This window comes from Larus michahellis, chromosome 8 (genome assembly GCF_964199755.1).
Source record: "Larus michahellis chromosome 8, bLarMic1.1, whole genome shotgun sequence".
Classification (NCBI taxonomy): Eukaryota; Metazoa; Chordata; class Aves; order Charadriiformes; family Laridae; genus Larus; species Larus michahellis.
In genome coordinates, this window is record NC_133903.1 from 7,285,457 (window position 1) to 7,311,133 (window position 25,677).

Sequence of the window (25,677 nt, forward strand, 5' to 3'; positions counted from 1 at the left end):
AATCTACTGATAAAGCTCTGCAGATGTTCAGCAGTTGGGCTGGCTGAAGTGAGATAGGGCTTGTAGGGAAATAATGGCTGTTATTAGACCACGGCTGTGACTGGGGGGGATCCAAGTGAGCTGTTTCTCAGCTCTGTAACAGAAGCCGCACGCTTCAGGCCATGTCATTTTCTGCTTATAACACTGAAACTCGTGTTTGTTAAACAGTTTAGTCCAAAAAACCAAGCAATAAGATTCCAGCTGCTCCTGTCCTGCTGGAGACACGGAGCCTGGCAGGGGCACAGTGCCGAATGTGCCCGTTTGCCTAATGGCTTGCGGGGCTCTGCAGGGCTTGGTGCTCTAGTAACTTAAAACATATGGCTGGTTCCCTGCTGCCAGCACTTTATTGGGGCAGAGCAGGGATGTGCCTCGTGTAGCTTGCGGACCCAGCAGTGTTTCGGGGGGTGTGGGCTCACAGGCAGGTGCGGATGCGCTCGTGCTCAAGGTGAGGCAGAACCTTCCAGGGCATCATGGCAAGCCAGGTAGCTCCAGTGAAACCTCATGGACCCCTTTCTGTGGGCTTGGTGGGTTTTCGTTGCAAACTGAGCCTGTTTTGATGATCTGAGCCAGCTGTGTAAAAGTTACTGTTTGTCTCGAATGTGATTTCGAGACCCCTGAAGGAGGATCCACGTCTTGTATCTGGCTGGGCAGAAAGGAGGGCTGTGTTCCTGGAAGGAGCTGCGTTGTATTGGAAGCCATCAGAACTCCCTGCTGAAACTGGGATGCTGGGGATGGGTGATAGCGGAGCTGAGGCAGCCAGCTGTGTCTTTGAAATGTGCGGGGGTTTTCCAGTAGGTCAAGTAAAATGGGAGAAATTTTCCTGTCTTCCATTTTCTGCTGGTGGAGGCAGGATTCAGCCCTGGCACTCTGCAGAGCGGTGAAGGGGATGGAGTGTCCCATCTGGTGTGTCGTGGAGCTCACAGCCATGCTGTGTTCCTGCTGTGGTGGCATTAGTGGTGTGTGAGAAGGAGCAGCCCTGCCTCAGGACACCCTCTGGGGTCGCCCTTCCTCTCGCCTCAAAACAGGAGGAACCTTCTCCCCCCAGTAAAATACCCCGACCTTGAATAAGTAACGCTTCTCCATCTGCATCTGAAGCTGCGGTGGGACGGGGCCCGCAGCAAACAAGGCCTTGCTGTTTGGGTGTAACTGTGTTTCGAGCTGAAGCTGGCGGCATTTGTGTCTTTGTTCTCTGTTTTTTCCTGGCCTTACCCAAGGAGCGAAGGCAGAACGTGTTCTCAGGGCGTTTCATGTCTTGGATGCAGAATGACATCCTGGCTCCTCGGTTCCTCACCCGGGCGGGCAGTGGGTGCGTGGGGCAGAGCAGTGGGCTCCTGCCCTCCCGTTGTGCCCAGAACAAGGAATGCCACCCAGTCCTTGGCTGGCAGCACAGGCAAAGGCATCTCTTTTAGAGCAGGAGGGATGAACTGAGCTGTTCCCGGTGGCACCATGAGTCTCCTTCCCAGGCAGCTGTTGTTTGGCAAGGGTGGAAGGGTCCGGGATGGCTCTGCTGGGCTGGTGCTGGGGCAGCCGGGGGTGAAAGTCTGTTTGGGTGGAGCTGCGGAAATCATGCGACTGGGACCGGTGCTAAGAAGGTCCCAAGGTGCCGGATGCACAGGGAGGCTGTGTCGTCTTCAGAAAAGCTGTGGACTGGAGGCTGTGACCATGGCTCGGAAACGGGTAGGGTGCTGGGCTCTGCCCGCGTCGGGCAGGACCTCGCCATGTGCCTGGCTGCTGCTTTGCCTTTCACCTCGCTGCTCTGTCCCCAGAGCGACTTGCTGCCCGGGAAAGTTGTCACAGAAAGCCCCTTCTGCTTGTCCCTGCTAATGGGGAGAGGGTGAGGGGCTGCTCTGTGCCCCCTCTCCATCCCTGCCTGCCTCAGCCCCCAGCACTCGCGGGGCTGGGGGGACGCTTGCTCCATCACTGCTCTTGCCATGGCTTTTGGGGAGCTTGGCAGCGGGTTGAGTCCTAGCACTGCTTCCCGCTGGCCAGGGGGCAGCTCATCCGTTCTGCCATGCCATTGCTGTGCAGCACCATGGTGAGTCGAGGCGTTTCTATGGTCCCTCTGTTTCGTTGTCATCTCTGGGACCCTGCCAGTGACTAACTGTGCTGCCCTAATACCTGGAGAACCCAAACTGTGGGGTCTGGGGAACATCGCTGTGCAGGACCCAGCATGTTTCTCCTGCACGTTCCCCGCAGGCATTGCCCATCTGCATCTCCCGCCACCGCTGCGTGTCGGCTGCCTGCTCCCAGGTCCCCTCCAGGAGAAGTGGCCTCGCACGGGCACTGCCTTGCCGGTATCGGTAGCCCCGTCTGATGCTGCTTGTAAATAGCTCTGAAAGGGAACAGATGGATTTTCTGGGGCTTGATGGAATAGCATCCTTCAGGCTGGTTATGGATGGGAGCCCTCGGCACGCTGCTGCCCAGTGCGGCGCATGGAGACCGAGGCTGCAGCCTGCAGTACATTAGTCGGTTCATGACAAGCAGCCTTGTCTGCAGTCTATAAATTTCTTGTTGGTTGTTTTCTTTTTTTCTTTCATTTGCAGATACTGGCTCTGTTGACCTTGAATGGAGCTTGCAGGGGAGTAAATAAATGCTAGCTAATTGCGCGTTAGGCTCGTTTGTCGCTTATAACCTTGGCGGTTGCAGCGTGTCTGGCCAGTGTGACCTAGATCAGAGCAGGAGCACTGTGAGGAAGCCCAGAGCTGCTTCGGGGGCTTCCCAGGACGCCTGGGTCTGTGATCTTCAGGGCCACCCCATGACGGGGGATGGCTGCTGAGCACCATTGCCAGCGATACCGCCCCTCCTTGTCGGAATGAAGGCCTGTGCAGGCAGAAGGTGGCCCAGCAGAGCCAGCCTTCGGAGGCTGCTGGCAGGGTGTCTGGAGGTGGTTTCCCTTTACCTGTCTCCTGTGCGTGCCCTGGGTCTGCACCATTTCCATCACAGCCTGCCCTGGTGTGATTTACCCCCGCTGGGAGCTGGGATCGGCTCCTCCCGGCTCTCCACGCCGCGCGGACACCACAAGCTCCTTTCAGAGTCTCTGCCAGTCACCGAACCCTGGGAAGGAGCTGGGCAGTGGCAGGACAATGGTCCCCATTCAGCGCTGCCTGGAGCTGGATCCCAGCAGGGATGGGCCCATCTCCTGCTCCCAGCACTGGTTTCCCTTATCTCTGGTGGCCACTGGCACAGACCAGGGATGAATGCACAGATCGGGTTGTTTCTTTCATAAATCTGACTGGGGCGTGTGGTAGCTGGTACACGGGAGTGGTGGGGAGCACCCAGCAAAGGCAGCCCAGCCACTGAGTGCATGCATGGGTGCCTCCCTGTGCACCCTGCCTCTCCACCCTGCCCTGGGTATGGGGGAAGAAAGACCCCAGATCAAGGAAATGAGGGTGTATTAGACAGTTTGCTTGGTAGGACAGATTGTATTGTCCCTCAGAGGGGACAAAACCAGGCAGCAGGGTTTCCGGTGCTCGGGGGGCAATGAAGCAGCCGCTGTGAAAACTGCCATCTGAGCAGAGCGGGTGATCCCGGGTGGTCTGGGCAGAGCTGTCATGGGGGGCTGCAGGACATGGGGTGGAAAGAGCCATCACCATCATCACCTGGGGCTGCAGGCAACAGGCACGCCATCCTGGTGGTCCCCTAAAGTCACGCTGTGCTCCTCTCCCCCATCACCGATGGCTGGAAGTGACGGGAAACTTGCACCCTGCAGCAAGACCGAAGCTGCAGGAGAGTGTGGGGGAGCTGATGGTTTTGGGGTTTGGCTCCTGCCACCACTGAGAGCTCTCTGGGTTTCTGCTCAGTTGTTGTTCTCCTTTCCAGGTCGTGCAGCGCATCAAAGCTGTGGAGACGGAGACCCGCTTGCTCGTGGTGGACAAGGAGACGGACGAATACCTGTGCAGCCTGCGCCTGACGTGCACGGAGGAGATGGTGCACAGCGGGATCCTGCTGAACTCCAACATTTCGCCCACCAAGTCGGTGGGCAGCGACAACGGGGAAGTCTGGAAGCCGCAGCTGGATCTGAGCGGGGACAGCCTCCAGCGGCACTCGCACAGCTTCTCCTCGCACGGCAGCAGGAAGGTGAGGGCAGAGCCGGGTGGCGTGCGGGGGCTGCTGGGTGCGGAGGAGGAGGGGAGTGGGTGAAACCACCCTGGGAGCACCTCCCTCTGCGAGCACGGCTTGCTTCCCATCGGAGGAAAACCTGTACGTGGCTGTCGGACCCTGCTGTGTCCCGAAGCAGTGGGCGAGCTGCCCCTTGGCCTCATTGCTCTTGCTTGAAGCAACATCAGCTGCTGGGGGCTGTGCTGCTCTCTCCCCTCCTGTGCCCCTTGAGGGTCTCCGGAGCCCTGGGAGCTGCTGGTGGGGGATGATCAGCCCTGGGCATGGGTGACCCTGGCTGGGTCTCCCTCCCCCACGGGGACAGGCTGTGCAGACCAGGGACGTGGTGAAGCTGGAGCTCATGAATGAGTTTCTCTCCCCTCCATTATTTGCAGGAGGGAGGGAACATCTGGGGCGAATGTTTTCTCAGCTTTTTGCTTAAATAGGAAGGAAATTAGCTCTTTTTCAAGTGGCCTGGGTCTGGACTGTGATTCTGCAGTAAGTGCCTTTTATTGGTAAACTCCTTTCCAAAAAGGAAAGAATTTGGGGTGGAAAACGTCCAGTTTCCATGGCTGCCTCACTGCTGAGGCCGGGCTGGCGGAGACGGCGCAGCCTTGCGCTCGGCAGATAGCGGAGCTGGGTCCCGGCGCTGCCCTTGCTCGGGGCGTGGATGTGGCAGGAGCCGTGCGGGTGTTGCGTGGCTGAGCTGGTGACTCCGGCACCTCTCTGCAGCCGTCTGTCCCCTTCCCTGCTGTGTCCCCACCCTGCGACCCTCCTGTGGGTGCTGGTGTGTCCTACTGGGCAGGGAGCAGCGGTGCTCAATCACCTCCTCCAGCATGGAGCTGCCATGGATGCACTCCTCCTCCTCCTCCCTGGGGAGCTTGCAGGGGCTGCGGTGTCTGGTCAGCCTCTACCCCCTCGGAGGTGGGGTGGTCGCTGGATATTGGTCCCAAAATGGCTGTGGGGCTGCGGGGAAGACATAGGTGGGAAAGTTGGGAAGGCTTCGTGTCCTCAGGAGCTCCCACGGAGTAACAGCTGAAGAATTTCCCCAGAGCAGATAAGAGGTGATGCTGGTATGACGCGGGAGGCACGTGCATCTCCAGCGATAAGGACGGGGTCTCGTCTCCGGTCCTTCCTCCAGAGCTGTTTGGCATCTTGTAGAGGTTTTTCTGCCCTGGGAGGAACCCACCTTTTCTGGGGCTGGCAGGGGCAGGGTTGGAAGCGGTATTTTTTTTTTTTCTTTTTAACTTATTGCATGATTTGAAGCTGTTTGAAGGTCTGTGTGATGATGATGGGTACATTTCCCTTGGGGGTCAGTGCGGTAGGGGGGCTGGTCACCCCAGACACAACCGGTGGGAGAGGAGCCGTTCCTGGGAGGGGGTGGCTGGGCATGACCGGGGGCGGCTTTCCAAGCTGGGGATTTCCTATCCTGTCTCTGTTTCGTTTGCTGGGCGCAGTCCAACGGCGTGTGCTGACGGGAAGTCAGGCGAGGGGAACAGGACGGTCCTTTCCGGCCTTTGGGTTTCAGCTCCTCCGAGGAGAGGGTGGGACGGGGAGAGCCGGGCAGGGCTGGGGGGCAAAGGGGGAGAAGTGCCCGCACTTCCCCTCAGAGGGGCTTGGCTGGGGGCTTTGCCTGGGGCAGCCCGGCGGGGGCATCTGGGGAGTTGGGGCTGGTGTTCGGTGGAATCTGAGCTGGAACAGACTTTGGGGGCGATGCCCAGCACGTGAGGTGGGGGACGGGGGCTGCTGAGTGGGCAGAGCTGAGTGTGTTGGGTGTTTGCAGAGGCTCAGGTCAACGGCTGGTTTGCTCCTGCCTCCTCTGGGCGGCAGCTCTTTGAAGAGCTGGGCGCTGCAGGCTTTCCTGGCCAAAGTCACTTCTCTGTGGCGGGGCAGTGAGTGACCCTGCCGCAGGGTCACGGGTGGCCAGAGCAGCAGGACTCGCATCCCGCTCCTGTGCCTGGCAGTCCTGCGTGCTTCAAGGCGGTGATGCCTGCTCCAGGCTCTTGGTCTGGGTGATGCGGCTGTCCTCCCGGGTCTGCGGTGGTTGGAAGCTGGGGGAGCAATGGTGCACCTCAGTTCCTGCAGTGTCCCTCCATGGGGCAGCTCCAGCCTGACCCTAATCCTGCAGATCACTGGCACTGGGTCGTCCTAAATACATGGGCTATTCAGGAGATTTCTGTCCCCGCAGTGGGGCTGTGGCATCTGGGGTCCAGTTAGAGGCTTGTCCCCAACCAGATTTGGGGCTTTCGTGTAGCTTCCCTGCAGGCATTTAGTGAAGGAGGAGAAAAGGCTGCTCCCTGCAGGCCCCTGGCCCCAACCTGCCCCTGTGGGAACTGGTGCCGACGCTCCGGGCTGCTCCCGGGGAGCAGCATTTCATTTTTGAGCAGCATTTGTTTATGTAAAGGCTGCAGTTTTCCTTGATTTGAGGCCGGGTTGCTCAGCGCAGCCCGAAGCAACGAGCAACTGAAACAAAGAGGAGGGAAATCTGGCGCCTGGGGTGGCCGTAGGGGTGGGCAGCGGGGGGGCAATGCAGCAGGCAGGGTGGGCAAGAGGAATGACTCTCCCCCTCTCTTATTTTGCAAAAGGAGTGACTCCCCCTCCCCACCCCGGTGAGCCGCCTTGGGTGGGGAGGTCAACACGCACCCCCGGCAGAGACCTGGTGTCCAGGACCTTATGCTCCAGGAACCACGGTAATGCCATGAATAATGCAGCACGTATTTAAAATCAGGCTGCCTGCCCCGAGAGCAGGCCGGCAGGGCTGGCTGCCAGCGGCTGCGCCCGTCACAGCACTGCCATCCCCGGCGCCCTGGGGACTCATGTCCTGCGTGGCCGTGGTGACAACGGGCAGCAGGGTCTGCCTTGCCCTGTCCCACCCAGGTCTATGCCTGCCTGTGCTGAAGGCGTTTGCCTGCTTGCTGCCTGCCCCATGCTGTGTCCCCTGGGAGGGGACGCGGCAGGGCGTGTGTCCCCATGCCATCCACTTTCCTGTCCCAAACATGCCACCGGGCTGTTTTCTGTTTTTCCCTTGTGCTCTGGCACCCAACATCGAGTTCCCGGGGGTTTGGGAGGCAGCGGGCATGGCTGTGCTGGAGGGCAGGGGGTCTCGGCATGGTGGGGGCTGCCCCGGGTGCGTTGGGTGCCTGGTGGTGAGCTGCTTTTATTGCTAAGGTGCCTTTGGGGACAGCGGTGCGAGCCGGCGGTGGCTGTTAATTAAATGCCTGGCCTAAAAGCGTGTAAAAGGCTTTTGTGTTGTGGGGCCGGGCTGGTGCTGAGCGGCACTGCTGGGCACTTGCCTGGATGCTATTAGCCATCCTGGAAGCGTTCGTGGCGCACGGGCAGTGTGGCCCAGGGGGCTGGTAGCTCCTGGATGATACCAGCAATCCTGGCGGTCGGTGTTCATGGTGCATGGGCAGCGTGGCGCCGGGGCTGGCAGCGGCTGCAGCTCGGCTGCCCCCTGCTCCTGCTGCATGGAGGGAGGGATGTGCTGTAACTGGACCCCCGTTACGGTCACTCAGGCTTCCTGAGCCGCGTTAGCGGTGTCCTTGGGACTTGCTGCCTCACTGCTTTCTCCAGGTGTGTTTGTAGGAGAAACAAGAACAACAGTAAAGTCACCGAGATGTGTTCGGGGTGATGCAATCCCCCTCCATCGCTGCCCCAGTCGCACCAAAGCGTGACTGCGGGGGGGTGGGTGTGCAAAGGGACCTTTGCAACCAGCATTTATTTTTTTTGGAAAACAAACCTATGGCTTGCTTAGTAGCTCCTGGATTCAAGCAGCCTGTTGGGTCCAGATATTTTATTGGGGGGGGGGGGGGGAATTAGTGGCAGGTTGTTAATCAGCCCCTGCTCAGGGAGGGTGAGGGACGGTGTCGCCCCTAGAGTTGCTGCTGGCAAGAACCGAACAGCAGGAGAACGGGTGTCCCTCCGCTGACACGGGGTTGTTTTTGCTGGCTCTTTGGTGTGACAGAGAGCAGCCGCTGAGCCTCCTGCGTGCCACCAGCCCATGCTTCAGAGGAGCTGGTGTGCCTGGGGACAGACGTTATTTTTCTGGAGGAGGATGGATGAGCGCCTGGGTGCCTTTTGGGACCCGCAGGTGTGGGGGGCCAGTGCTGACATCGAGGTAGTAAATATTTACACTTCTGTTTGGGTCAGGAATAAGAACTTTTTCTGTTGCAAATAAAACTCCGCGTTGCAACATCTTCAGCCGCCAGCTTTCTGCCGGAGCGCTGGAAGGGGAGTAACACGGGACAGATGTTTTCGGAGAAGTTTGCCAACTCAGTTGAGGCCCAAAATTTAGGGCTTGTAGAATAACCACAAAGATGTAATAAAACCTAACATGAGCAGAAATGTCTGCAGTAATTATGCGATTTAAAAAAAAAAAAAAGAAACCCAAAAAATAAGTGCATGGTTTAAATTAAAGCACTTCCCTGCAGCATCCTGCGCTCCCTGGGCCCCGGTGGCAGGCTCAGACCTGTGGGGAGAAGGGTGATGGGGGAGGACAGTTGGGTACAACCTGGGTGTGATGTTCCTGCTGTGCCAGCAGAGCCTTGGGGAAACCCTCCAGGACAGAGCCCCGGGAGCTGTGGCTGTGTCCTTGCAGCATTCCCTGCTTTTCCCCACAGTGGCTACTTTTGAGGATGCTGCCAGCTCGGCGGCGCTCGCGGCAGGTCTGAAAGGGCGAAGGCGAAAGGAAGCCGTGTGCGTGCCCCATCGGGGCAGGGATCTGTCACTGCCTGTGCTCTGTGTTTCTCTGCTCAAAAAACCCATCGCAAAGCCATTTCTGCACCCGCAGCGTGGAGCTGCACCAGGGCTGCCGGGAGCTGGGGCTGCCTGGCTGAGGGCATGGGATGGGAGTGCTGCTTCCCACATCCCTGCTGGGAAGGGGAAGAGGAAGATGCGGGAAGCAGGACAGTGGGGCTGGGGACGCCCTGCCTCCCCGCAAAGGGCAGTGTTGTAGTGGGCACCGGGCTCCCCGGGGATGGCGAGAGGTCTGGTTACTGCAGGAGCTCAGCCGAGGAGCGGCAGCAAAGCCGTGCTCGCTTTCGGGATTAGCGCTTCAATCCCGTCCTGGAGGCAGCAGTCGGGCTGGCGTGCGGCGGGGAAGCCGGCGGCCCTGTGCCGGTGCTGACCCTGCTGCATTATTGATAGCGTTGGGCTCACCGGCATCGTGTGTCACGGGGCCGGGCGCAGTTGGTGCGGGTGGGCTCTGGAGCAGCTCCAGCTCGCAGCATCTTGGGGATGGAGGTTGGGGCATGTGGCAGCCAGAGAGACCCTCTCCGGGGGTGGTGGTTGTGACGCTTCTCCCTCTCCTGGAGCGGTGATGGGGTGGTGGACCATGCTGATCCAGGTTGTGGGGGGCTGCTATGCCATGGGTTTTGCTTGGAGGAGCACGGAGTGTTTTTCCTGGGGGCCTGCCCCTTTCCCGTGCAGGCAGTAATAGGCTAAATGGATAAAAATAACTGATTTTTCGGACCATTGGTCCCTCTGACAGCCCAGCGACTCGGCGCTTGTTTAGAAGGAGCAGGATGAGACCTGTTTTTGCAGAGCCCCTTTTGTGTGAGCATTGAGGTGTTTCAGGAGCAGTCCTGCCCGCCGGGGTGCGCAGGCGGCTGGGAGCAGCGGGGTCTGCGCCGCTCGAGGGGTGGCAGGCTGGGGGGCTCTGCATCCCACAGCCTTGTGCTGGGACCAAGGCAGCCCCAGCCTCGGCCCCCATCCATCCTGTCAGCCTGCCCCTTGGGCATCGGCAAGCTGTTAACTTCTGACTTCTGTTAGTTGGGTTTTGGTGTCAGTTCGGGGCTGGTATCGCCGTGCCGCAGTCTGCAGCGGGGTTTGCTGGACCCTCGGCTCGGGTTGTGATGGGCCCGCGGGGGACCAGCGTGTGCTGGGTGTTGCCACAGCACTTGGAGGAGGTGCCGGCAGGGATCTGAGCCTCCTCCTGCTGGATGCAATCCAGATACGAGATGGGACGTTTGTCCACGCTGTTGTAAGGTGAAGGGAACAGTGTGTTGCTTGCTGTACTGGAGCATGGTGGGGTCAGCCCTGGCTCCTGACCCCCCTAGGTCCCACACACATCCTCCCAGTGCTGTGGGAAGGGGGTTTGGATGCAAAACGCTGCCTTTTGTGTGGACTGTAGCTGTGTCCCGTCACCCAAAACTCCTGGGAGCTGCGGGTGGGCTGTGGGGACAGAGGGAGGGGGCTGAGCGGGTGCCCCCCAGCTACAGCTCACCTGCCCCAGCTCGTTGTGGGCAGTGGGTCCCACAGAGGACCTTGGCTGGGGGGTTATTTTTGTGCCGGGGCAGTGCAGGAAGCCCCTCCCGGGGAGGAGAGCATCCACCCCGCGGCAGAAACTTCCTCCACCGCGATATTTTTAGTGAAACACAAAGCGAGTGGAAGGGAGCGGGAGGCAGGAGGCAGATTAACATCGGGAGGAGCTGCACCCTGCCAAGAGCCTTTGTTCCCAGGGCCATGCGCTCCCAAGGGACCGCCGGTCCTGTGAGGGGACAGTGGGGTCACCCCTGGGACCTGCCGCCTTCCTGGGAGCAGGGCAGGGGTGCAGGGGGGGTGTTTGCATCCCAGCCCATTGCCTGGCTGCGGAGCAGTGATGCTGCTGACACCAAGAGATGCTGCGTGTGGTCCAGCCGGTGATGTTCCCTTCTGCATCCTCAAGTAATCAAAAGCTTTCCCTCAAAATGATTGGAAAACTGATATTAAATGGAGCCATTCAAAATGCAGCTTGTTCCAGCACAGCCGGTCCCGGGCCCCTCTGCTTGCAGGGATGCGCTCAAGCAGCTTGCTTTAATAACAGCCCCGCTTACAAGTGGGCTCCTCGCCAGCTGTTTAATGGTTCTGTTCAATAGTGAAAATATTAAATGGTTTCAAATAAATTAAAAAATCTTCTGGCAGAATCGGGGCCTTCTGCATGTGCCCTGGCAGCTGCACAGAGCCTCTGCCGTGACTGTTCCGTGCCTTGGAGCGTCTCTGGGCTGGTTGGGCTCATGGTCCTGTCATGGTTGAGGAAACCTTAAAACAGTGTAGGTTTGGGCTTTTTTTTTTTTTTTGCATTCTCTGTTTGCTCCCAACACCTAAATTAGTTGTGGAGAAGGGTGCATACCACACATTTCCAGCTCTCTTTATCCAGGACTGTCCCTGGTGCCACCGTGCAGTGTGGCTGGATAAAACACCTCTGGGCGTTTCACCCCAGACCTGGTTGATGCTGTGGGTGATGCTGTAGGTCTGAGTGAATCCCACCTCCTCCTCCCCAGCTTCGCGGGCATAGGGCTGCTCCCAACCCGGGGAGAAGGTGCTGGCATTTACAGTATTGCTTGTCGGGAGTAGAAACACACGGAACAAAGGTGCTGTGCAAATGCTGACTTCGAGCGTGCGTTCCCAGGCTGGAGGGGGACAGGGCTTCCAGCTGCCAGCTGGGCACATCTGACTTCCAAACCAGGTTTTAAGGAGCTCCTTTTAATCCATAAGGCAACATCGCTTTACTGCTTGCAGCCCTAGCACCATGCAAGTGTGATGTGATGGCTGTGGCATCGCCTCTCCTTCCTGCTTCATTCCTGCCCTTCGGATGGGGAAACTGAAGCAGTGAGGTTGAGTGATTTACCTCGCGCTCTAGAAAAACTTGGTGTGTAAATTAAGGTCTGAATCAAGCTGGTTTTGGCTCCCAGTCCTTGGCTCTGTCTCTAGGCATGGAGATCTTACAGGCAGTGGTCTCGGGAGACTCCAGTTTGGGATATAAGGGAGAGAAAATTAAACTTGTAATCAGCAAAGGGTTTCTCCAGATCCACAGGTCTCTATAAATAAGGAATTAAAACCCAAGTTGTCGACATAATTATTTCTGGCAAGATCCATATCATTTAATTTCATTACAGCTTTTGCCTGGACTCCTGAGTGTTTTGGTTCCACTGCTGTGTACGTTTAAACCCTAACCAGACTTGGAGCTGGATTGCGTTGACTAAATGTCTCTCTTTTCCCACTAAAGCCTTGCAAGATTTTGTTACCAGGTGAAATGAGCCGGTGGTAGATGTCTGTTAGTGGTGAGCCTGGGAAAGCCAAATTGAAAAGTAGTTTTATGAGCAAGGGGAAGGTAAGAAAGATGATTCCCTATAGGTACCGGTGCCGCAGTAGCATACAGGGCTGCTTTGTGGGTATCTCGGGCTCTGGCTGCCTGGCAGGGGGTCTTTCCCTCGGTGGGGTGTCCATCCCCGACACTGAGCGCTGCTGCGTGGCCGGGGGCGCTCGAGAAAGGAGCGGGGCAGGGAGCAGCAGTGAGTTGGTGTCCGGATGCAGTCCCGGGCCCCTCCATCACCGTCTGCGCTAAACCCCGTTAAGTGATGCTCAGTGCTTGCATGGACCCGGCAGGAGCCCCGCTGCTCACCCCATGGCGTTATGTGATTAAACCCTTACAGACTTACGGGGACTAATCCCGTTAAAGAAATGAGCAGCACAAAAGGCAGCAGGAGACTCCTGCCTTGGTGGGCCGGGCTCCCACCCTGGGCTGTGCGGTGGCAGCTCTTCCCACAGCCCTCGGGGACGGGGCCGTACCACCCGGCTGGACTGGCCCCCCCGGGCTGTGATGCCCCGCCGTGGGGCAGGTCTACGGTGGCTCTTCCCGAGCCCCGACAGCTCCTGCCTTGCCCTGTCTGCAGCCACCGTGGCCGGCACAGGGCTGCCTGGCTCGCAGCAGGTCCCTTGTGAGCGGCCAAAGGCCATCCCAGGTAAATCAGTTAATTCTGGCCCTGCGGTTGTTCATGGTTAGCAGGATTTAATTAAGACAAGCCCTAATTAGTTCTAAGCAGGGTGAATAGTCTGCTTTGCCTGGAAGAGTTCCCCGCTCTTGCCTGGCAGCTGTTAATGAGTGCAGGGCTCCCACTGACGTCGGGGAGCTGAGTCTGTCCTGGGGATGGGGGCACATGGGAGACCCCACAAGGTGCTTGGGGCAGCCCGAAACGGGGGATGAAAATTGCCTCGTGCCACTCCTAGAAGCATCTGCTGGGTTTTGCTGGGCACCCGGATCCATCTTTTTGTTTGGCAATTGACACGTTGGACCCATTCCTGGATCGGCCGCTTTCCCTGCGGCTTTCTGGTTCTCTTCAGCCCTTCCCATGGGCACGGATCGCAGCGTGCTCGGAGCCCTGCAGCCGGCACCGGAGTATGCCCGGCACCGCGCACTTGCCTTTGCCCAGGGTTTATCAGCAGGAGCAGCCGGAGTCTGGTGCTGGCTCTGGGGGTTATCGTGGGAGATCCTCCCCCTCTGCATTGGAAATGCAGTTTGTGCTGGACCACCCACTGCTGCGCAGGGCTTTGGCAGAGCCACCTCCAGACCTCCTTATCTGCCCCAGCACGGAGGTGCCGTTTGGCTGCCCCGGTTGGAGATAAGCACCAGCCCGTCGCCCAGGGAGCAGCAGCTGGGAGGGTGCCTGGCTCCCCGCAGCCTTTAGCAAGGAAGGGGCATCTTCTGTGGTCTTCTCGTTTTTTTTTTTTTTTATTTTTTTTTATTTTTTTATTTTTAAGGAGCTGGGTTTAAAACATGTCATATTTGGAGCTGAGCATCGCAGTGACACGGGCTGAGTGAGCGAGCCCTGCTGTTCCCCGATTGCATCAGGTCACACTTCGACCCCGTGTTCTCCAGCAGCGTTGTGGGATGGAGCTGGCGCCGGCATTTTGCAATGTTCGCTGTGGAAGGAGGGTTGAGTTATGGAGAGGAGGTTAAGGAAAGCCCCAGGCAGAGCTGGGGGGTTTGGGTGCTGTGTCCGGATCAGCTCTATGGGCAGATTTTGTGCAAAAGCTTTGAGGTGTGGGTTTTTTGGGAGGAAGAGGTAGCTCATGTGTCACACCGACGGCTGGGACCGGGGCCCCTCACTCCTCCTGCTTTTTGGAAAATTGCACCCCTGGATATTTTATTGCGGGATTTTTAAATACAAAAGGCCTTACATTGGGTTAACCCCAAGCGCGGGTGCCACAGCGCTGGCTTGACTTACGTTATAAGGAATGCAGAGGATGTTTGGAGCCCTCCCCCTGCCCCGTTTCCTCCAGCAAGCCGTGCCGCCTGGCCAAGACAAATATTGGTAGTAAACTATTGAACTTCCCTGGTCCCGATGCTCCCCGGCACTCACAGAGCAGCGCCTGTTCTCCCCCCTTCCCCGGGCAGGGGCCGGGCTGGGGAGGCACAGATGTGTCCCCATGCTGGGGACAGCCGGGGCAGCGAAACGCTGCTGAGCAGCGGTGGGAGCTGGAAGGCGCGTGGCGAGCGTGCAGCGCGCTCTGCGGAGCTGAAGCACCTGCGGGGCTGCACCCAGCTCCTCCTGCCCTGCGTCCATTGCACCCCTCGCCCCAGCCTGGGCATGCCGTGGGCTTGGTGGCAGAGCAGGGGGAGATCACCAGCCCCAAAGGGCCAGTACGATGGCTTGCCTGGTTTCTCTCCCGCCCTGCGTGTGCTTTATTGGGCTCTGCGAGTCTAAATATAGCACCCATAAGTCTAAATATAGCACCCATGATCCCTTCCTCCAGGGTCAGGGGAGGCTGCGGGCGCTTGCGGGGAGGACCAGGAGCCGCATCCTTGCTGGCCCATGGTGCAGATCATGACTTTGGAGTCCCGTGTCAGACATCTCGGCAAACAGCTGGCTTTCTGTGGGGCTGGGGGTTATTTATTGACCTGCTGGGGACTGCACCCTGTCCCCAGAAAAATCAGTCTCTTGGGGCAGCTCTCAGGTCGGTGCTGGCCCCCGTGGGAAGCGGATCGCAGTGGGCAGGAAGCAGCTGTAGGATGTGGGGTTTGGTCCATGGTCCTATGATGGTGTCCCCCAGGTCCCACACAGCCCTGGGACGGGTGCTGCAGCGGGGCCATGGGGCCCACAGGGTGAAAGCCAGGAGTTAAGAGCCTGAGCAACCTCAGCCCTTGAGAAACTACCGTTTCTTCCTTGGGTGTGTGGCTGAGAGCACCCTGCGTGTAACGGGGTGTACAGTGTTCTCTGGGGAGGGAGCGGTGCCCGGTGCATCGCCTGAACCCCTGGTGCTCCCTGGCATGTCCCACAAGAGCCCCCACCTTCTCGAGGGGGATTTCCCTCAGCGTCGGTGGTGCCAAGCTAGCCGCTGCGGGAGCGCAGAGCTGGTACGACTGGATTCCTGCTAATGGCCCAGGTTTATTAAAGGCAACGAACGGGGCCAGCATTAATGAATGATTTGGTGATTGCCCAAGGCTTGGCCTTGGCGAGAAGCTGAAGAGTCCAAAGGGCAGGTTGATACGGCATGGTCAGCGGTTTTATGGTGCGTGGCTCTGGCCAGAGCCTCCAGCTGTGAGCGAGCGTGAGTTTGGTGTGCTTTGGGTCCTGCCCTGGGCAGGAGGGTCCATTTGGGATCCATCGCCTGTCCTTGGAGTGGTGCTGAGGATGTTGAGGTGTGCTGCCGTGGGTGGCAGTTGTGCCTCTGATTTGGGGCGCTGTAGAGCGGGGCCCGTCTCTCCCCCGGGGCTGTGAGCTCTCCGCTGCAGCACGATCCGGGAAACTCATTCCCAGCATCTCCTGCTGCCTTCCCATCGCCCGCAGCAATCCCTCCCCTCACCCAGGGGGGTCATGGTGAGCGTGGGAAGGACTCTTCCCCCTGTTCCAGCGGCTCGAGCTGTGGTTCCAGCCCTGCACAGAATGAGACTGATGTTCTTTGCCTCCTTTCCCTCCTACCCACCAGAAAACAGATCCCTCTGGGTCTGGTGAGATCCCTTTGCATCCAGAACGGAGATCCTGTGTTTCTTCTCTTGGACAAATCCCAGCCTGCCAGGACCCACGCTGCTGCCCTGTGTTGTCCCAGAGCCGATCCCCCGGAGCAGGGGAGCTCGCCGGCATCCCGGCTGCGTGTTCTCTTGGCAGATGGTGCTGGAAAAGTTGTCTCTCTTAAAGAAAACACATGCACGTGGCGGTTTCGGTCTCCTCCATCCTCCCTCCCTCTGTGTCTCTCCTTGGGCTGGGCCAGCTGCTCCCTGCTCCCAGCCAAGCCTGAGCTGCTGTTCCTGGCTCCAGCTCTGCCCGGGGGAGAGCGCGGCCGCCTTCGCTGTCTGAGTCTGCTCAAACGCCAGCAAAGCTGGGAGGGGGGGGGAAAAAGCTGCTCCTTGCGGCTGAGAAATTCCCCAGCTGTAGGATTGCTGAGGAATGGCGGGGACAGCTCGGCTGGTGGCATCGCTGCTGGGGGGAGGCGGGTGGGATCAGACGGACCCCATGGAGCTGGACGTCCCAGCGCCCTCCAGCTGCCCTTGTGCGGGGGTGTGCCTGTTGGGGACCCTCGCCCGGGGTTGTCCCCACTGGGGACGCATGGTCCTCACCAGGACGTGGCCCCGGCCGCAGCCCCTCTCCTAAGAGGCTCCTTTGTGCTCAGGGATTTCCGTAATGCCGTGGCTGGAGCTGCGGCACGGTGTCGGGGATTTCGGAGAGGGGCAAATCTAGGCTTACCCCCTTGCCTTAGGCCATCAGCAGCTGATGAGGTCGGGCTCTAATTTCTTTGGCAGCAAATCACTTAAAGGTGGAACACCAGTGGGAGGCCATAAGCGGAATGCTTCTCCCATTACCCCGCTCCGGTGTGGGGTGCCCCCGGGGAGGGCAGGAGCTGTGCTGTCCCGTGGGGCAGCTCAGCCTGGCAGGCACTGTCACCGCGGGCTGGAGATCAGGCATCCTCCCCACCCTTCACATCCTTCCTGCTCTTGTTTTCTCCTGCCCGGCAGTTTCTCGGGATAATAACCTTTTGTTGTGTGTGGGGCCGTGGCCGAGGTCTGTCTCTGCGGCGGGGTGCTGGCATGGCCACCCAGCTCTCCCACAGGGTTTGTATCCCACAGTGCCTGCAAGGGACCTGGTTGGGGTACATGGGCTTGGAGGAGACGTGGACGCTTTGGTGCATGGCTCAGAGAGGGTGCGTACCTCTTCTTCGTGCTGCTCCTGCAGTGCCAAGGGACACTGAAGAACCTCATTGATTTTTTTGGTGTTTTTTTTTTTTTTTTCCTGATTGCTTTTGTGTTGACCTGGAAAGGGCTGCTGGGGGCTGAGGGTCACCAGCGATGTCGTGGTTTTGGACATGCCGTCCCCTCCGCTCTGTCTGAAATAGCCGCAGGGCTCAGGGTGAGTGTCCCCTGAGGATGGTGGGGCCCTGCCGAGGCTTGGTACCTGCTGTGCCACCTGATGTGGGCATCATCCTACCTCTCTGCTGCTGGAAGGAGCCATCCTGCGGGCGCAGGGTTTCCATTGCACGTCTAATCTGTCGGGCTGTGACTAAGGACAGAGCAGGGACCTGGCATCACCCCATCCAGCACAGCCAGCCCCCAACTCTGTTCTCCCATCCACTGCAGCAGACCCGGCAGGGGCTGGAGACTCACCCACTGAAAATATCCAAATTACCATATCAGCTGCGGTTTGGCTGTGGCTCCTGCTGAGTACCCGTGGCTGGATGCTTTCCACTGCTAATTGGGATCGCTCGGCTGTCTCCTGGCTCGCCTGCCATCCTCCATCGCTCCCTTTGTGCTGCGTGTTGGCAGGGAAAGTGGCGGGATGCATCCAAAGGGCGCTGGGTGTGCGTGCCGGTGCAGCCCCCGCTCCTCCAGCAGCCCCCCAGGTGGAGACACAGATGCCTGGAGGAGCCCCCCCCCCCCAGCCAGCGTGAGGATGCTGGGGCAGCAATGCTACAGCTGTTAGGGCAAACATCACAAATCTTAATGTCTTTTGTCCTTTTAAAAATATATATATATTTTTTTAATGCTTCTATCACTCAAACCCAGCTGGAGCAATTTAAATAATTAGAGCAATTTGAATAATGGAAGCAATTTTAAATAGGCTACAAAAGGCCAGGCCTCGTGTTTGGGGCTGGCAGGCGAGGTGCCCGGCACTTTGGGTCGGTGGAGACATGAAGCTTTGACACCGAGGAGAGGGACGGTGGCACCGCGGCACAGTTTGTGCCAGCGTCAGGAACCTGCAGCACCCCTCCTCTCCTCCCCGTGATCTTTAAGATGACTCTGCCCATTTCAGGGTGATCACAGGCTCTGCCAAAAGGTATTTCGTGGCAGCTCAGCCGTGTTTGTTTGAGCCCCTCCTTGTCTCTCGGGGCGGCGATGGCTGTGGGTGCTGCCGCGGTCCCTGCTCGTCCCTGGGGAGCACCCAGAACTTTCTCCCGGTTTGGGAGTTGCGGTTTGGCCACTGCCCAGGAGATGCTGTGAAGCAACAAGTGTCAGTCAGGCTGTTGGGTCTGTAATGGAAGAATGAAGTCAGGTTTTTCTATTGATGGCTGGTGTCTGAGCCGAAACACCTCCTTGGCTAACGGGGCGGGTGGTAATTAGAGTTGTGGCTGTATAAAAATGGAAGCAGGTTGTTTACTGAGCTGGTCCTGACCAAGGATTTATTCCTGGCCTGGCTGGTGGAAAAACCTCGGAATTGCCCCCTCCTTCTGCAGGTTCTTGGGGGGTCTGGCCAGTCAGGGCACCTTTGGGTGCTGGAACTGCCACCTTTCTCCCCAGACCCAGCTGCGGATGGGCGCAGCTCAGTCCTGCGAGGAAGGGGAACATCTGCTTGTGTTTCGGCGCGCCTGGCGTCCCACCAGCCGCCTCTCCCCTTCCCCCTCCTTTATTTATAGCATTTCACCAACATCTGGAGTTTGAGCCGATTCGGCGCTGGCTGACTCCGAGCTGGGGGACGGAGCTGGGTGAAACGTGTGCGGCCGGGGAGTGGGGGGGGAGCCTTGAGCCCTTCCCAGCAGCGTGGGGGGGGCCGCAGCATCCCGGCGTGGAGCTGAGGACCATCCGGGGGTTGGGAAGCCCCAGGAGCATCCTTGCTCTGCTTTTCCCAGCGATGGGAGGAGAGCTGCCGCGTCCTTGCCCTGTGGCGCAGACCTGGGGGTGCTCTGCCTCCCCCCTCGCAGCACTGCTGGCCCATGGTCCCACTTTCTGGCTGGGTTTCGAGGCTCCTTTGACATTTGCCATCAGCAGTCAGCACACACACACCCGCCCCCCTTCCCCAAAGTGTCACCAAGGTCCTCCTGGCCCCGGGGGATGCAGGGCTACAATAGCCCCCTTTCTGGTGCTGCGTTATTGGGAAAACTTGAGTCATTCCTGGGGGAAGGGGAATGAAAACCAGCCTGGCTGTAGCAGGCGGCAGCTCCCTGGCACGGCCGCCAATGGAGGCAATAATCCCGCTCCTGGCTGTGGTACCAGCCCAAAGCCTCCCCGGTTCTCACGGCGAGCAGGGCTGTGGGCACCGCTGGCAGCCACGGTGAGGGCTCCCGCTTCTCCCAGCTTTCCTCATCTTTGTAGTGTGAAAGACAGCAGATTTTTCACATCTGGGAGGTGAGGACCCTCCCTCCCCTTCCCAGATCAGGGTGATAAGCATCTGCTTAAAGTTAAGTGCATCCCAAAATCTGAGTGAAGGCAGCTGGCTTTGAGCTTCCAAAAAAATTGTAGTAATAATAGTGGCAATTAAAGCTTGCCTGCGGGTCAGCTCGGCTCCTAGTATAACCATTACTGACAAGGGAGGGTGCCTGTGTTAGGGCGGGTGTAAATGGGCCCCTTGTTCTGGCGGTGATGTGGCCCTGGGCCCCCTTCCTGCACGAGTTTCTCCCCCCATTCGGCTCTTTCCCGGCTCTCAGTGTTGCCCTTTGCTGCTCTGCCTGCTGGTGTTCGGGCTTTGGTCAGGGTCCTGCGCTGCTGGAGCTGCCCTTCTCTTCTGCAATTCCCAGAGGCAGCCCTGCATCCCTCCCCTGCATCCCTCCCCTGCATCCCTCCCCTGCATCCCTCCCCTGCATCCCTCCCCTGCATCCCTCCCCTGCATCCCTCCCCTGCATCCCTCCCCTGCATCCCTCCCCTGCATCCCTCCCCTGCATCCCTCCCCTGCATCCCTCCCCTGCATCCCTCCCCTGCATCCCTCCCCTGCATCCCTCCCCTGCATCCCTCCCCTGCATCCCTCCCCTGCATCCCTCCCCTGCATCCCTCCCCTGCATCCCTCCCCTGCATCCCTCCCCTGCATCCCTCCCCTGCATCCCTCCCCTGCATCCCTCCCCTGCATCCCTCCCCTGCATCCCTCCCCTGCATCCCTCCCCTGCATCCCTCCCCTGCATCCCTCCCCTGCATCCCTCCCCTGCATCCCTCCCCTGCATCCCTCCCCTGCATCCCTCCCCTGCATCCCTCCCCTGCATCCCTCCCCTGCATCCCTCAGTGCTCGCTGCCTGGAGCAGAGAAGCCAAAGTGCAGGAGTTGGAGAGGTCCTGGCTGGAGGCAAGACAGCAGGGATGGACACCAAAGCCCTGAGCAGTGTCCTTTGTCCCCTGAGGACATCTTGGTGTCCCAAGGCGGCCACGGGGCAGGACAGGAGCCTGGTGTCTCCTCGCCCTGGCAGGCTCTGGCAGTGGTTTTCTTTGCAGGGAGCAGGTGAGCAAAGGAGCCATTTTCTGACTGAAAACATATGTGAGAGGAGAGGAAACGCCACGGGAGCTGACTTAAAAGAAAATATGTTAACAATGTAAATTAGGCTCCTGCCTGTGCTTTCTCCAGCTCGGCTGAGCAGGGGCGGAAAGGCTTGACGTGTCGCAGGGTGATCCGGAGCCTGGAGTGTGTCCGGGAGGTGCAATTCCTGACAGGGCTGATTAGACCCTATTTAACTGCCCCCAGGGAATGGCAGAGCCCACGGGGCTGGGCCGTGGAGGCGATGCCGGGAGCAGCCCCGAAAGCGCCGGTGGGTGCAGAGTGCCAGGGGTGAGGTGGTCCCAGGCAGGGTTGAGCCGATTAGGTGACAAGCCCTGATCTCCGGTGATTACGCACTGTGACGGGGCCAAGGCGGCCATCAATGCCCCTGGCAGATAAGCTCAGCTCGGTTTGAGCAAATCCCCATTCCGAGGGGACAAGTGGGGCCAGAGCTCTTGTTCTCCTCACAGTGCGGCTGTGGGACGCCGTGCGCTTCCCGGCTGTGCCGAGAGCATCCCTTCAGCCTTGGAAGAGGTTCAGGGGTTGAATCCCCTTGCTGAGGTGCACAGCAGCATCGTGGCTTCGGCGCGCTGGTCTGCAGGAGCTGCTCCGCCCCGCGGTGTGCCAGGACCCACCGGGCTCCTGCAGCAGATGGTACCGACCTGGCTTTGGCTGCTAGACTAGCTCTGTGTCTGTGCATGTGTTCCTAGGATCATAGAATGGTTCGGGTTGGAAGGGACCTTAAGGATCATCTAGTTCCAGCCCCCCTGCCCTGGGCAGGGACACCTCCCACTAGACCAGGTTGCTCCAAGCCCCATCCAGCCTGGTCTTGAACACCTCCAGGGATGGGGCATCCACATCAGCCCTCCTCCTCCTCCTCTCCTGGAAGACCCGGGAGAGGCAGATGTCCACACTGACACTGGTGTTTTATTCCTGGAATAAACCCCCAAAGCCTGCCTTTTCAAGGTGGTTTAGCCCGTCACAGTGTGTGCATTTGCTTGTGCGGTGCGGGGAGCTGTGGGGTGGAGGGGCTGGAGATGGTCCTGGGACTTGGCCGCCGCCGGCTGGGAGCATCCTGGGTAGGGAGAGACCCACGGCTGCTGTGGCTGGGTCGGCCAGGGCTGGGCTGCTGGGGAGTTTGCATCGTGCTCAAAAGCCTGTGCTAACACCCGTGTGATGGGGGTCTTTGAAAAGCCCTTTTTCATCCCCAGCCCTGCTCCGAGTCAGGCTCTGGGTGATGGTTTGGAGGCAGGGATTAGGCAGTGAGCTGGGGCTGGGGGGAGCAGGGGGGCAGCCCCATCCCAGAGCTTGGGGCTGGGTCAGCGGTGATGGCAAACAGGTCTGTGACACTGGTGGCCTCGCGGCGTTGAGCTGGGGCTGGTGTGTGGGTGCTGGAGCCAAGGAGGGGCTATTCGAGGGGCAGGTGGGTTTTGCATGGACAGTGGAGCGCGGGGGGCTTCCTTCCTGCCACTCAAAATCCAGGAGGTGATTTTGTTTCAGGAAACAGAAAAGACCAAAATGCCAACGATTTGGTGCTTCTGCAAGTGGATTCTGCTTGCATGGAGGTTGGTAGCTGCTAATTAATTGCATGGAAACTGCTCGTTAATCAGAGCCGGTGACATTTATGATACCGGCACCATGGTGGAGTGTGCCTGAAACATCCAGGTGTCCAAGACGGGAAGGGTCCTGGGCACTGGAGGGGGCTGCGCGGGGGTGGCACGAAGCCTGTGCTGTGGCATCCCAGTGAGCTGGGGGGGGTGTCCCCAGGGGACCCTGGATCCCAGCAGCAGCAGCACTGGAAACTCTAAGGGGGGGAAAAAAACATCAGATGCTGCAGGAGTTGCAATGAGATTGTGAGAGCTGGTAACACCCAACCACTGTTTGGTTTTGATTTGTGTTTTTTGTTTTTTGTTTTTTGTTTTTTTTTTTGAAAGTATTTCATTGTTATTTAATGTCTTGTTTGTGCATTTCTAAATGGACTGGCTTGAACAGCGTTTCCGAAACCTTTTTCCTTCTAAAATGACAATGATTTGCCTCAAGCAGCAGCTCCAGGGGTGGTGTGGCAATGCAGCTTATCGTCCGAGCAGCGTTTGTCTGCACACACCCGTGTACCTGTGGATGGGTGTAGACACTTGATACTTGTAGGTGGAGTATGACATGGCCATGCTATTGCTTCTTAATACAATTTGTGAAATTAACGGCCACCGGTAGTATCTGGATACCTAGAGGGAAAAAAAAAATAAATTGCTGCTTTTGCAATTTTTTTTTGCGCGCAGTTTCTTCTGCACGCAAACAGACAAAAAGGTACGGTTAATTTTTTTTTTACTTTCTAGTATACATGTGAATCTAACTTACCTAAACTTAACTAAACTAAACAAAAAAGCTTTTGTGTTCTTGGCGTGTGAAAGGGCAGCAAAGCCGCCTCTGGAGCAATACCGAAGCCTTTCCGCAGGGGTTTTTCTCTGCACGCAGGTGAGCGACGGTGGGTTTCTGGGAGCCCAGATAACGTGCCACCGTTACAGGGAACGCTTTGTCGCAGGGCTTGGGTTTCACAAAGGCAAAATCCCCCCAGGAGCTTAGGAAATATCTTCCCAGAACACAACCAGGGAAACGCTGGCACCGCTCGAAAAGAAAAATAAATAGCAGAGCTGGCAAAGAGACGCAGCAGCTCCGTGTCAACAGAGCATGTAAGGCGAAGTGTTTGAGCATGTACTCGGGGCTGGGTGAAGCGAAGGGAGCGTCGGTGTTTGCTTAATCCCAGAGAGGGGCTTTGTGGAGCTCTGGTCTAAGACCTATTTTTTTTTTTTTTTCCAGTGGCCGAGGATTGCGTTAGTCGGGAGGTTTAAGAGCCCTGCGAAAGCCCCGGATCATCTCTGTGGTGGGATAAGCAGTTTTGCCGGAGGATTTCTGCTCAGAACAGATGCTGAATGGGGATTATTTATTTATTTATTTATTCTAAAAACAAAGGTCTTGAATTCCTTTCGGTTAAGGCCCTCGAATTCAAGATTTTGTGGTGAAAGCGGAGCCCAGCCCGTGTGGGACATGGCACCGCTCGCCACCCTCGCAGCCAAAGGGATCCTGCAGACGAAGATTCCCCCTGCGCGGTTTATTTGTTGAGGAATTTGATTTCACTGGTGATCCCGGGGGATCCCCCGACGGCAGAGGGACTGGCCCAGCTGGCATGTCCCCCCCGCAGCCGCTTGCTGAGCCCCGGGGATCCCCGTGATGGGATGGCAGCTACAGCGCGGCATTTTTGGGTGATTTTTCTCGGTGCTTTCCCATTGCTGCCTGAGCTCTGGCCCTGTAAAAACGACGCGAGAGGAAAATGGTTTAAAAAGGTGCTTTTTAAACCCAAATAGGTGATCCCGGATGGGTTCCCTTCTGCTTGTGAGACGTGCCCCCTTTTCCTAGCTGCGCCAAGCCCCGTGCATCCTTTAAGGTCGCGCGGATCCGACCCTCTTTGGCCGGTTGAATCATTTCCTGTTTTCTTCACTTTTTGAAGAACTCCAAGGCAAGCTGGAAATATTTGCAGATAGGGTGAACTAACTGCTCCGGGGCCATGGGAAAAATACAGGCATGCTAAATCTGCGGAGGGAGAGGATGCGAGCGCGGGGTCGTGGCTTTTACTTACTTTTTAAAGTATGTCCTGAATTTTACTGAGCAGGTAGCTGAGGCGCTTTGGGAGCTGTTTTGGCAGGAGCTGGGTTTTATTGATCCGGTGAGCGTTGCACCAGTTGGTCTTGATGTCACACCGATGATTTAGATGTTGCATTGATGATTTTTTCCCTTTTAAGAACCAATCTGTCCACTGAGGTGTTGATGCCAAGAACATCTCCCCGGGCAGGTATCTCTGGGTCTTTTTTCCCCCAGAACTTGTCCTGGTAGCATCCACGTGCCCCGCAAGCTCAGCTGCAGCGTGTGAGCAGTTGGTAAGGCTTTTCTTGCAGCTCCCTCCGTGCTTTTTTTTAATCTCTGTGAATGTTCAGCTACAGTTTGCAGCTGGTCCAAGCAATCCCCGAAGACTGCGATGGGTGCTGCTGATGGCGGCTCTCATTTTTAACTGCTTTTTTGAAGCATTTGGTGCTCTGCCCCAAGGAATCTGAGTGGCCAATGTGCCCCTCCTGCGCCCGGAGCGGCGGCATCCTGAGCGGCTCTGACCTGGCGTCCAGCAAGGGCTGGTCATCTCGCATCCCTCTTTTCTTCCCAGGTGCTGGGATTGGGCTGGTCAAGCTGGTCCTGGGTCCCGATCCACTTCTGTCTTCCCTGTGCATTGCATCCGTGGCCAAAATTCCCCCTGCTTTTTTGCCCCAGGACTCTGGCACCAGTCTCACGGCTCACCGTCAGAGAGCAGCAGTCGCCACGCACCCGTGGGAGCAGATGGGTGCAGCTTCAGCCCTTGCTTTGGCGGGGAGCGCTGATGCTCAGCCCTGGGGAAGGCTTTGCTGTCACCTCCCCGCCTTGGGGTTCGGCGGGGCTGGGGTCCCACGGGGGGTTCAGGCTGCCAGCCCCGCGGGGACTGTGTTTGGAAGAGCTCAGTGGGAGGCAGCAAGCTGCAGAGGGAATGGAGGAGGCGGTTCGGTGTGGTCAGCCGCCCTGGGGAGATGTGGCTGTAAGTGATGGGGGGGAAAATAGTGGCTTTTTTTTTTTTGCATTTGTGTTCCCAAGAAAAGGGCTGTGTGGGGATGGAGGCTGCAGTCACGCCAGAGCCATCCCCTGAGCTCTTCCAACCCACCAGCTTGAGTATTTCATAAGCGGCTTGAGGAGAGCTGTGCTGGGATGTTTATTTACATCCCGTTGAGCCGGCGGGTGCCCGTGGGTTGGGGCAAGGGGGAGATTCCCCCCACAGTGAAGCCATCGCGGTGGGTCTCTGCCTTCCCTTGCCCCGTCCCCAGGTCCCACCCCATCCCCAGGTCTCATCCCATTGCATTAGAGCCTGCGGTCGGTGCTGGGGGGTGTCCGGAGCCCCTGCTTGCCGGGTGGCCATGGTCACGGCTTGCAGTATGGGGACATGTGCTCTCCGTGGCATGAAGTGGGTATTTCTTGCTGGGATTATTTGGGTTTATCTCTCATCATCTGTGGCCTCTGTCCCCTGCCAGCGGCAGCAGTGTCACCCCGGATGGGTG

General features: G+C 58.2%; 1 protein-coding gene across 3 annotated transcripts in view; it reads left to right on the forward strand.

Annotated features, from left to right (window-relative positions):
- Positions 1–25,677, forward strand: part of NHERF2 (NHERF family PDZ scaffold protein 2) — a 42,612-nt gene that overhangs the window by 910 nt on the left and 16,025 nt on the right. For all 3 annotated transcript variants that reach the window (XR_012588573.1, XR_012588574.1, XM_074596504.1), the window contains exon 2: positions 3,859–4,116. Coding sequence is in view for 1 of the 3 variants with exons in the window: in XM_074596504.1 (XP_074452605.1) it covers positions 3,859–4,116 (258 nt within the window). In the remaining 2 variants the exon portion in view is untranslated. The remainder of the gene's footprint in view (positions 1–3,858; positions 4,117–25,677) is intronic.